General features: G+C 36.2%; 2 protein-coding genes and 1 long non-coding RNA gene across 3 annotated transcripts in view; 2 read left to right on the plus strand and 1 right to left on the minus strand.

Moving 5' to 3' along the window:
- Positions 1-1,570: 1,570 nt before the first annotated feature.
- LOC141610956 (uncharacterized) overlaps positions 1,571-11,377 on the plus strand; it is a 74,768-nt gene continuing 64,961 nt past the window's right edge. The window contains exon 1 of the mRNA XM_074429276.1: positions 1,571-1,896. The gene's annotated coding sequence lies outside the window, so the exon portion shown is untranslated. The remainder of the gene's footprint in view (positions 1,897-11,377) is intronic.
- On the minus strand, positions 2,482-5,768 carry LOC141612694 (uncharacterized). Its single transcript, XR_012529151.1, has 3 exons — positions 5,499-5,768; positions 5,289-5,400; positions 2,482-2,691 (listed from the first exon to the last, which is right to left on the minus strand). It is a non-coding gene; the product is annotated as an uncharacterized LOC141612694 (long non-coding RNA).
- Positions 7,442-10,979, plus strand: LOC141612900 (putative disease resistance protein RGA1). Its single transcript, XM_074431648.1, has one exon. The coding sequence runs from the start codon at positions 7,536-7,538 to the stop codon at positions 10,977-10,979; it is 3,444 nt and encodes a 1,147-aa protein (XP_074287749.1). The 5' UTR covers positions 7,442-7,535.

The raw sequence follows: 11,377 nt of genomic DNA on the forward strand, positions 1-11,377 counted from the left end.
ATTAGACTTTTGTTTGTTCAATGTGGAGACCAGAGGCTGCAGAAAAAGTAGCAAAAGATCTAAGCAACACCAGAACAGACTGAGCATCACCCCTGGAAAAGAGAAGTAGATCATCGGCAAACATGAGGTGCTGCAATCTCAACTTCCCACACAAAGAATGGAATTTAAAATCAAGGACATCAGTAGTGAACTGGAGAGAATTTTAGACAAATATTCCATGGCAATAGTGAAGAGTAGGGGTGAGAGGGGATCACCCTGCCTCAAACCCTTTTTGTCAGGGAACATTCCAAAGGGCTCCCCATTTAGGACCAAAGAATAAGAAGCAGTAGATACACATTCCATAATCAGGTGAGTGAACTGAGGAGGGAACCTTAGGGCAACTAACATCTGATGTAGAAATTTAGTGGCCGAGAGTTGTGGTCACTCAAAACATTATTTTTTTTTTTCCAAAAGGAGAGTACACCTTAGAAAACAAAAATTTAGGGTAAATTTGTGACCTTGCAGATGTTGTAGATCAAATTGCCCATTAGAAACATTCTTAATATATAAGGTCAACAAATGATTAAGGAGTGTTTGGAAATCAGTAGATTGTAAAAAAAATTAGCATATTTGGGACTTTAAGCATATTTGACCAATTAATATGCTATTTGAATTGTTTGATAAACAACATATTGAAATAGTAGATTGAGGTCGAATCTACTATTTTACACACCCAACATATTCTATCAGTAGATTAGGAAAAAAGTATGTTCACCCTTTTAACCCCTTAAAAAATATTGACCCTATCTTTATTTTATTGAGTAAATAATTTATTCAATAATTTATTTATGTCCTTATTTGTCATTTTATAAAGGATTAAGATAATCTGCTAAATTAAATATACTAATTACCAAACACCTTTAACAAAATCTGCTAGTCGAATATGCTAGTCAAACCTAACAAAAAAATCCGCTAATTATAATCTGGTTTTACTAATATTAAACCGTTGTTTACCAAACGGGCTAGACTAGACTTGTCAAAACTCGACCTGACCCGAAAACCCGACCTGTTTTTCTTAGGGTTACAAACCCGTTTTTTTCGACCCGCTCGACCCGAACCCGAAATGACCCGTTATTTTAGGGTCGAGGCCCGACTCGAACGGGTTGACTCGTTGGGTTAAGGGAAAATCATGAATTTTATTAAATATATTAATATTTATATATTATATTTGAAAATATAGTTAAAAAATTATTATTTTTATTACTTAAATTGCAAATTCAACTAAAAAGTCAATTTTATATAACTTTTATAATATTTAATAATAAAATAATTATTTAAAAAAAATTATTTTAATAACTATGTCAATATAATTAAAATAATAGTTTTAAATATGTTTTACTTTTTTAAAAAAATATTTTTTAAATAAAAAAATTCATTTAAAAAAAACGTTAAAAATTATTTCTTAACTCGTATTCTGACCCTAACCCGACCCGTAATCTGTTTAACCCGACCGTATTCTAACCGAACCTGGGACCCGACCCGTTTGACAGTCTAGGCTAGACACTCAAAAGATAGGATAGATTAGCGCTTAAATATGTGGAAGTTATTACACTAAAATTTGTAATTTATGAAAGATTTTTTCTACCTCTTTGCAAGGAAACCGAATGGTATGGGATTTTACTTATTATTACAAAGAATTTACGAGTAAATAAATTGATAAAGACGAGTCAATCCAGATTCAGATCAAATCAAGATTTAACTCCAGATTTTAATTACTGTAGTAATTCTTTTACCCTTCTTCCCTAATTTTATTGTTTCGCACTCGCAGTAGACTATTTACCCCTCTCGTCTCCTCTTACTGTAGGCATGCTTGTTTTTGTTCTGATCATTGATTTCCCTGGTTTCATTGGAAAATTAGTTAGAGTTTTGATTTTAAAATAATACAGTACTAGTTTAGATCCCGCGCAATAAACGCGCAATATTTATAGACTTTTTATTTTTGTATTACTTGATCGTGCTAAACTAACAATTTTTCATATTTCACGTAATTATATTTTGAGGAAAAAAATTGAACTGTAAAATTATTCAAGAAAACTAAGTAAAATTGAACTGTAAAATCATAGTGGTATCTCATTAATTGTTTATTTTTCCCGTTATTATATTTTGTTTCGAGCAAAAAACAAATTAAAATTGAAAATTAATCCAAGAGAATTGAGTAATGTGCTGAAATACAATTTTTTTTAAGTATTTTTATACCACAACTATAATTATTCTAATTTATAAATTCTCTCAACTTTTTTTTTTGTTATGAAAGTAATCAAAATCAGTTATAGTTTTTGTGACACCCTCATTCATTGCGGAAAAGTAAACACATAATTCTAGATAAAAACTGCATGAATATGTTTGTAATAGGTTCATTTGGGTAAAAACCTGTAATTTTTAAAACCGAAAACGAAACCTGAACCTGTTATAAAAATATCCAAATGGGAAGGTGTCAAACATGCAAGGTCTAAAGTAATTCTCATAAATGAAACATCGCTAAAGTCGCGAAACAAAGTTATACAACCCAAATATGAAAAAGGGAGACATATGTCCCTAAAAAGTATATGACATAAAAATTGTTTAAGGGTCACAATAAGATAAAGCCAATCTAGGTCCCAAAGTTACTTTGCTCGCTAGCTCGTCCGTGTACCCCATATATGCATCACCTACCTGTCAATCGCATTTTATACAAATACGAAAGCCACAGTCAGTGGGGAGTAACTCCGAGTTCTCCCAGCCACGAAATGTCATAATTAATATAACATGTAAACATAAGAATATGAATATGAATAACACATAGCCTTAGCATATAGATGCTAGACAATCGTGCTTATCATGTGAACAACAATATAACAACACATAGTCCTAGCATGTGAATACTAGACCGACTCATACTACACTATCATGTGAATCACATAACATCCAGGAATCCAAACTCTATCAACCATAGCCGGCTTGCATCTCACCTTCTATGATTCATAGAATCATCAAACAAGAAAGGACAATATATCTAGAGACAGGCATAAGTTCTTAGGACAATCAATAGTAACTCTGTAACTCGAGTCTATACCACGAGGTAAGGTAAACACCCTAGTCCTAAACCTGCGCAGACCTAGCGACATGCGGAAAACTACCGCATCCAAGACCCATGATAACAACACATGAGTACCCCTAAGGAGTCCACCAAAGGGTTGGCTAGTACTTAAGCTGACCACATACTTCTACGAGTACGTCAGGAGGTCATGCCCTAACTTGGTGGGGGCTGACCACATACTTCTACGAGTACGTCGGAGGTCATGCCCTAAGTTGGTGGGGTGACCACATACTTCTACGAGTACGTCGGAGGTCATGCCCTAAGTTGGATATAAACCCACCAAGCTAAGACACAAAGGCTATTAAGTCGTGAAAATACACTTCGTCAAAGACTATAATGGCCTATCTATGATAAAGGCCGAAATACTCACCTAGGACCTAGTCATAGCTTGAATACTTTAGCCCACACCACACAAGACAAGTAGGACACCCAATTAACCATAAAAGGGGCAAAGAGTCCAAACTTGCACACACAAATGATCATACACACCCTAGCATATGAAAGGCTACGCAAGAGCATATTCAGCTGACAATCCAACAATATCTCCAATATCAATAATAATCCAAATTCCAGCTAACCAACAGTACCATAATCCATGAGAACAAGCTAAAATGGCAAAGAGGCAACAAGACTCAAGCATAAGGCATCCAAAGCATCCAACAACCAACATGTGAAATGATAATTACAAATATCAAGGCATAACATAAAACATCCAATAACACTCAATCTCACCTCAAAGACAAACCCTCGACCCGAGTCCCGCGACGGGTCATCGGTCAAATCGAGGCTGACCGGTTTAAACCTAGTTTGACCTAGGGATGACAAAGTGTCACGACCGACCTCGTGGATATCCATCCACCCGAAATTAAATGGGTGGGATATGGATGACGATTTGTTTTTTAATTTAGGGTGGGATATGGATATGGGTAAATTTAGGGTGGGATATGGATTATAGTCTATCACCCGCTTAATCACCCGGTGGATATCCTAAATTAATTTTTATGAAAAATTAATAATAAGTTTTTAAAAATATTAAAAATAATTTTGATATGTGTTTCAAAATAATATGTTAACTGATATGTGAGCTAGAAGTTAAAAATTGAGACATGGTTATAAAATATAAACCTCGTTGGCCCGAGTTTAACTATAGGCTTGTGACTTGTCAATGTTTTTCACTTATTATCTAGTTGCTTTGCATTACCTATATGAATTAATCTTATTTCAAGGGGCCTGAGTCTAACTTATGCTAAAAGATATGTGAGCTAGGCTTATTCCACTATAATCCAATATATAAGATGATTTATTTGGTGATGTACGCCTTTTAATTTTATCGTCTTAATTTTTTTTACGCTATATGGTCTTTAAATTTTATAAGCATGAAAATATCCAACGGGTGACCGCACCACCCGCTTCACCCGGTGGATATGGATATGGATGGATGAAAATATATTAAATGGATAAGGGCGGGATATGGATGACCATAAATTAAATGGATATGGATATGGATATGGATATGGCTTCACCCATCCATATCCCACCCATTGCCATCCCTAGTTTGACCAAACTCGTTCGATCAATATGGCCCAGCTCAGAGTCTTGGCCCATTTTGGCCCAAATCACAACATTCATTACAATATCATTCTCATGTAATATTCTAATTTCTATCATGTGAACACTATCAACATAGAGAAAACATTCCAACTTACAAAATAACCAATTTCACAAGATTCTCGCATAATAAAATAGCATAAATAACCGTCTCACACAAGGGTAAACTTTTCTATAAATTTTAATCGATAAAACGACGCCATTTACTCATACGGACTCCGAATTGAGTGATTCAAGTGGCTAAACCACCTAATTTTTCGATGCCGTTCAATCTGTCATATTTTTGGAAACATTGGAAACCATCTCGGTCCGGTACTGACGCGTTCCAGCCAAAACACGGACTTGTCACAACACATAATTCCTCATCCAAATTTGTTCCAAACAATAATATACAAATGGGTAACATAAATTAAACATAAGCATACTCATCTTACTCCATTCATTCATTTATCAACAAGATCGTTTCAAACAACAACAAACAACAACAAACGACAACAAACAACAACAAACAACAAATACAACTACTAATGTGACATTAATTCGTCGAGTGACTCAGAATAGTTACCTTAAGCTAGAAAAAAAAGAACAATAACACTTGAGAAAGAGCCCTAGAAACCGAAATCACTCATCATCTTCTACAATATATGAGTCACCTAACTCATCTTCAAATTCTTTACCTATAAGAACAACAAAAACACAATTATTAAGCTTAAATTCGAAACCCTAAAAAAAAGTGTCTTAAACAAAATTTGGGGGAAATGAAAATAAAGCTTACTAGTAGATGAGGATTGAAGAGAAGATTCCAAATATATAATTTTTATGAGATTTGGTGGAGAAATGAAGGATTTATGGTGGATTTAGGGATTGTAAGAATGATTTTTGAGAGGAATTTGGTGTTTGATGAAAGAAAGATAGAGAGTGAATTATGGAGGAAATGAAAGATGAAGAGGAGACCCATGGAGGATGGAGGGTGCATGGTTTGGGGTAGGGTGTTTGGGTGAGTTTCAATTGTTTACGTTTTGGTTCGTTTCGACGGAAATTAGAAATATTCGTCGAACGCGATTTCCGAGAATATTAAAGTTTTTAAACACGATTTTACTAAAAGATTAAGTAATCATATGCCCAATATCCAAACTCGTTTACCCAATGACCGTAAGAAATGGGAAAATCCCAATATTACGACTTTTATCCGAAATCTATTTTATCAAAGGAAAATGTTTAAATATAGTTTAAATCACTTTTAAACATTTCTAAACTATCAAAAATAATTACATTTCTTCAAAATAAATTAAGATTATATTTTATCAAATAAATTTTATTTCAAATAAATTAATATTAAATTAAAATAGATTAAAATATTACTTTTAAAATAAAATAAAGGTCTTCAAAATTACGGGGTGTTACAGTTTTGTTTATACATAGTATGAATAGTATGAGTCAAGTCATTATCAAATAATAATATCAATAAAAAATTTAATAGTTTATAGTCATATAGAGTATTATTTATACTATAATTAAAATATAATAGTTTAGTGTTTAGTGAAAATTATATAATTTGATGAAAAGATTAATTTTAATGAAAAGAAATATATAATGAAATTAGAGGTGATCATGGGCCGGGCCAATATGGGCTTGTGCCGAGCCTTTCTAACAAAAGCGGCCCATTTATATGGGCTGGGCCGGGCGGGCCAGGTCGGGCCAAATGCGTGGGCTTATTTAGCAAGCCCAAACCCGACCCTTATGGGCTAATGCGGACTTTTGGTCCTAAATGGGCTTTTTCGGGCCCTAAAACTTACGACTTACCCTAGGAAATAATTAGCGTAATACCTTCAGTTTCAACTTTTAAAACATACATAGTGTATAAAATTGTACAAAATATGATTAAATCCATATGAATTGCTCTCTATAATAAAATAAAGACAAACATCGCCACTTTAGAATGCTTAATCATGCATTCGTAGATATGATTTATGTTATGCATACTTTGTTTTATAAATCTAAAAAAATATACTTGAGTTTGTAAAGAGTTGGGTATAACTTTAACGCTACTTTAATAGGTTCTATTAGAAAAAAAATTCATTATTAATAAATATGGGCCGGGTCGGGTCAAATGTTTGGCCCAAACCCGGCCCCAAAATATTATGGGCCTTTTTAGGCCGGCCCATGGGCTTTTTTGGGCCAAAACTAAAGGCTCAAGCCCTTCCAAAAAGCGGGTCGGGCCGGGTAGGGTCAATGGGCTTGGGCCATTTGATCAGCTCTAAATGAAATACATTATAATTATTAAATTTCTTATTTAGTGAATACAATTAAATTATTAATAGTTTTCTTATTTAAAAAAAATGTTTTTTGGAGGGAAAATTTGTGAGTTCGCCTATTAATTTAGTAAATAGGAGATTGTTTTTCGTAATACGCATGACGTGGAAGAAAGATTTGTAGACCACTTATCTGACATCTCCATTATGTCATCACTTCTTATTCATTTTTGATCCTTTATTTGTCGGTTGTATTTTCTTAGAAATTGCTCATTTGTTTGAAACATTCCTCGCAAATCTTAAAATGTGGAAATTTCGAAGAATCGGAGGGACTACAAGTTAATTCAAAATCCCATTCACACAATGTGAACAAGTCTATGGAAATGAAATGAGGAATTTTCTACTCCCATCATTCAAGTTGCGAGTTGATGGAAATTTCGTATCTCAATTGCTAGTTAGTTCATCTCAGATCCTTTATATAATCTTACATATTTGCATTTACAATTTACAAATATCATAAAACAAAAACTCACAAAGATCATTCATTTCCCACAATAATCATGGATCCTGCAACAACTTTAGCTCTAATTCAAACTATACTTGCTGCTATCCAAACTCTGGCTCAGTTGCAATCATTGTTCTCCATTTCTCACTGCAGATCCGAGCTTGATGACCTCCATAACACTGTCGAAACCGTCAGAGCTGTTCTTGAGGATGCTGATGCCAGGCAGGACTCTCTTAACGCCCAAGAGAAGCATTACATTCAAGAGCTCAAAGATGCTGTTTACGACGCCGACGATGTGTTAGATGAGTTTCTAACCCTTGCCAAGCAGAATCAACTCAGACGCAACAAGGTGACTTCCTTTTTATCTCATCAGTTTAAGATTCTTACTCACAGAATTACAAGTAAAGTCAAAATGGTTAACAACAAGTTGAACACCATTGCCACTAAGAGTACTATGTATAGTTTTAAGGTTGACTATAAACCTATAAAATTTACAAAGGAGGAGACTTCTTCTTGTTTGTCTGATGTAATCATCGGGAGGGAGGATGATGTGGAGAAAATTGTAGGTGTGTTGTTGGGTTCTCATAATGTTGATCACCCAAATGTTTCTTTGCTAGCCATTATGGGGATGGGAGGTTTAGGAAAAACCGCTCTTGCCCAACTTGTGTATAACGATCCTAGGATCACTGAGGCATTCCCACTGAAGAGGTGGACTTGCATTGCTGATCAGGATCAACAACAGTTGGACTTGAAAGGGCATTTAGCGAAGGTGGTGAAAGGATTCTCTGTTAGTGATAAAACGTCTTTGGAGGACATACATAATGAAGATAAGCAGCAACTTGGAGGGAAAAAATACTTGCTCGTGTTAGATGATGTGTGGACTGAAAGTTATGATCAATGGCAGAAGTTCAAAGGGTTTTTGAACGTAGGGGGAAGAGGGAGTTGGATAATTGTAACTACACGCTCGAAAACGACGGCCCAAATGATTGGAACTGATGGAGTGCATGAGGTGCAAGGTTTGACAGAACCAGAGTCATGGCATTTGTTCGAAAGGATGGCGTTTCAAGGAGTAGAAAGAGATGATGAATTGGTTAAACTTGGCAAAAAGATTGTTAAAAAGTGCACCAATGTCCCCCTGGCTATTAGAGTAGTAGGAAGTCTTCTGCGTGGTCAATCCTTGTCTAAGTGGTTATCATTTCACGACAAAGGCTTAGACTGTCTTAGTGAGAGTAATGATGCCATGATGACTCGCATATTGAAGTTAAGTTACGATCAACTTAACCCTCCCCTGAGGACTTGTTTTGCTTATTGTGCTATCTTTCCCAAGGATCAGCGTATTAGTAAGAAAATGTTGATTCAACTTTGGATGGCACAAGGCTACATTAACTCGGAGGATTTGGGCGAAGAATACTTTCTTATATTGCTTCATAGATGTTTTTTCCAAGATATAGACGAGGATGAATTTGGGGGGATTAAGTCGTTTAAGATTCATGATCTCTTGCATGATATTGCGGAAAAAGTAGCGGGCGAAGAGATTTGCAGGTTCAGTTTTGATACTTCTAGTGTGGGTAAAAGAGTTCGCCATCTCTCTCTTGTGCGTGACTCCTACGCACAATCTATCTTCAATAATTCTCAAATTCGTACGTGCCTTTTTATTGCAAAATATTACGAGAAGCGTAAAGTGGACCAACTACTAGCAAGTAAATCATTAGCGAAATGGACATGCTTAAGGTCTTTAGATTTGAGTCATTCATATGCCAAAAGTTTACCAAAATCAATAGGTAAACTGTTGCATCTGAGGAGTTTAGACCTCTCATACAATCGTGATCTGAAAGTTCTTCCCAAGTCAATAACAAAGCTAGTAAATCTCCAAACTTTGAATTTATATAATTGTATGAGTTTAAAACAACTGCCAGATGATGTGAGCAAGCTAGTTGATCTAAGCACCTTAAATGTAGCTGAATGTGATGCCCTGAGTCATATGCCGGCCGGCATAAGTATGTTGACCTCTCTGCGCACTCTATGCCAATTTGTGGTGGGTGCGCGAACAAGTTCAGCTTCAAAGCAATGCTTTAATGGGTTGGAAGACCTAAAGCACCTGAACAAATTGAAAGGGGAATTGACGATTGAAATAGCAGTACTTAAAAATGCAAAATTTGTGAAGGAAGAACATGGCGGGGGAGGCTACTTGAGGTGTAAGGAACACCTAGAGACGATTGTTATTAACTTTAGACGTGGAGAGGAGTATGGAAGCAAGGAGTCTGAGCAAGCATTGCTGGAAGAGATGGAGCCTCATCGTGATGTCAAGGCATTGGAGTTGAAGGGTTATCATGGTGAGACAATACCGAGATGGCCAGGGAGGGGGGATAACTCGGCGTTGTTTGATTTCCCTAATCTTGTCACTTTGCGGATAGTAGATTGCAGTGAGCTTCTGTATCTGCCTTGGCAAATTGGGAAACTTCCCCGCCTTAAAACGCTACAGATTTCTAAATTGTTGAATATGGAGTATGTGGCCGACTCAGAAACACTTGTCTCTGGTGAAGGATCATCCTTCTTTCCCTGCCTCGATTTCCTTGAGATTTCTGAGTTGCCTAAGTTAAAAGGGTGGTGGTGTAGATCTGAATCAGGATTGCAAGAGGTTAACCTTAATGACAGTGAGAGCAGCCAAGAAGCACATCTGGTATGGGTATCTTCTCCCTGTTTTCCCTTACTTACGAGACTCTCTATCCGAGCATGTGAAAAGATGATGCTTGTTCCGTTGTGTCCACGGCTCGAACATCTTGAAATACATGATTCCAGGAGGGAACTATTGTGGACAGATATGAGGAGCACACCTGACCATCAGCCGTCCTCATCATCGTCATATCCCAAATTGAAGAGACTGGAAATCAACAACTATGAGTGGCTGAAATCAATGCCAAGCGAGTACACTCAGTTTCTTTCAGAGATAAAAATAGAGTCTGATAAGAGAATGGAGAGGTTGGGAGAAGTAAATGAGTTTCCGACCTCTTTATTGTCTTCCGTGCAAACTCTACGCATCAGCTTTTGCCCGGAACTTGTGAGCGTAAGAGGATGGTTGGAGCATCTGTCTGCCTTGGAGTATTTGGTGATATACCAGTGTCCAAAAGTGGAGTTGGATGGGATGTCATGGCATAACCTTGCTGGTAGTCTTCAACACTTGTCTTTGAGTGGATTAATAAAGATGGAGGAATTGCCAGAGGGGTTACAGTACTGCACTTCCCTCCGTGATCTTGACATTTGGTTTTGTCCCAAACTGAAATCCATGCCAAAATGGATGCAGTATTGCACTTCACTCCAATCTCTTTCCATTAAGTGGTGTCCCAAACTGAAATCCATGCCAAAATGGATGCCCAAACTCACCTCTCTCCAGGAACTTGAAATTAGTCTGTGTTCCGAGAGTCTCATTGAAAGATGCCAAGAACCGAATGGGGAGGACTGGCCCCTCATCCAACACATCTCATCTTTTATCATATGGTAGAGATTAGAGAATAGTGTGCACTCTATCTTATACTCCGTACATTATTAGGTGAATCCGATTATTATTTTATGAGATCTTAAGTTAAGTGACATTAGTTGGTATTTTACTTTGGTAGACAAATTGTAACACCCCAAAAGTTGAGAGTAAAGTTGTCTCGCATCGAGAAAATATGGAGCTTGTGATATGTTTATAAGATGTTCTACCTATCACTTTAATAACGTCTTGTGTTTTTGGGCTTAAGTGAGGACAAAACAGGCCCAAAAGTGAACATCTCATCTCATCTTTAGGTGGGTTGTGTTATAACGGTGATGGGTCGGATGATTATACAAATTATATGAAGAAATAAGAATACACACTCCATCTTATTTATATTGTGGCTATTTGATTTTGGTAGTCAA

Source organism: Silene latifolia, chromosome 11, assembly GCF_048544455.1.
Source record: "Silene latifolia isolate original U9 population chromosome 11, ASM4854445v1, whole genome shotgun sequence".
NCBI lineage: Eukaryota > Viridiplantae > Streptophyta > Magnoliopsida > Caryophyllales > Caryophyllaceae > Silene > Silene latifolia.

What these genes read in the sequence shown, in the direction of transcription:
- LOC141612900 (XM_074431648.1), top strand. Translation starts at nt 7,536, where the DNA reads ATGGATCCTGCAACAACTTTAGCTCTAATTCAAACTATACTTGCTGCT.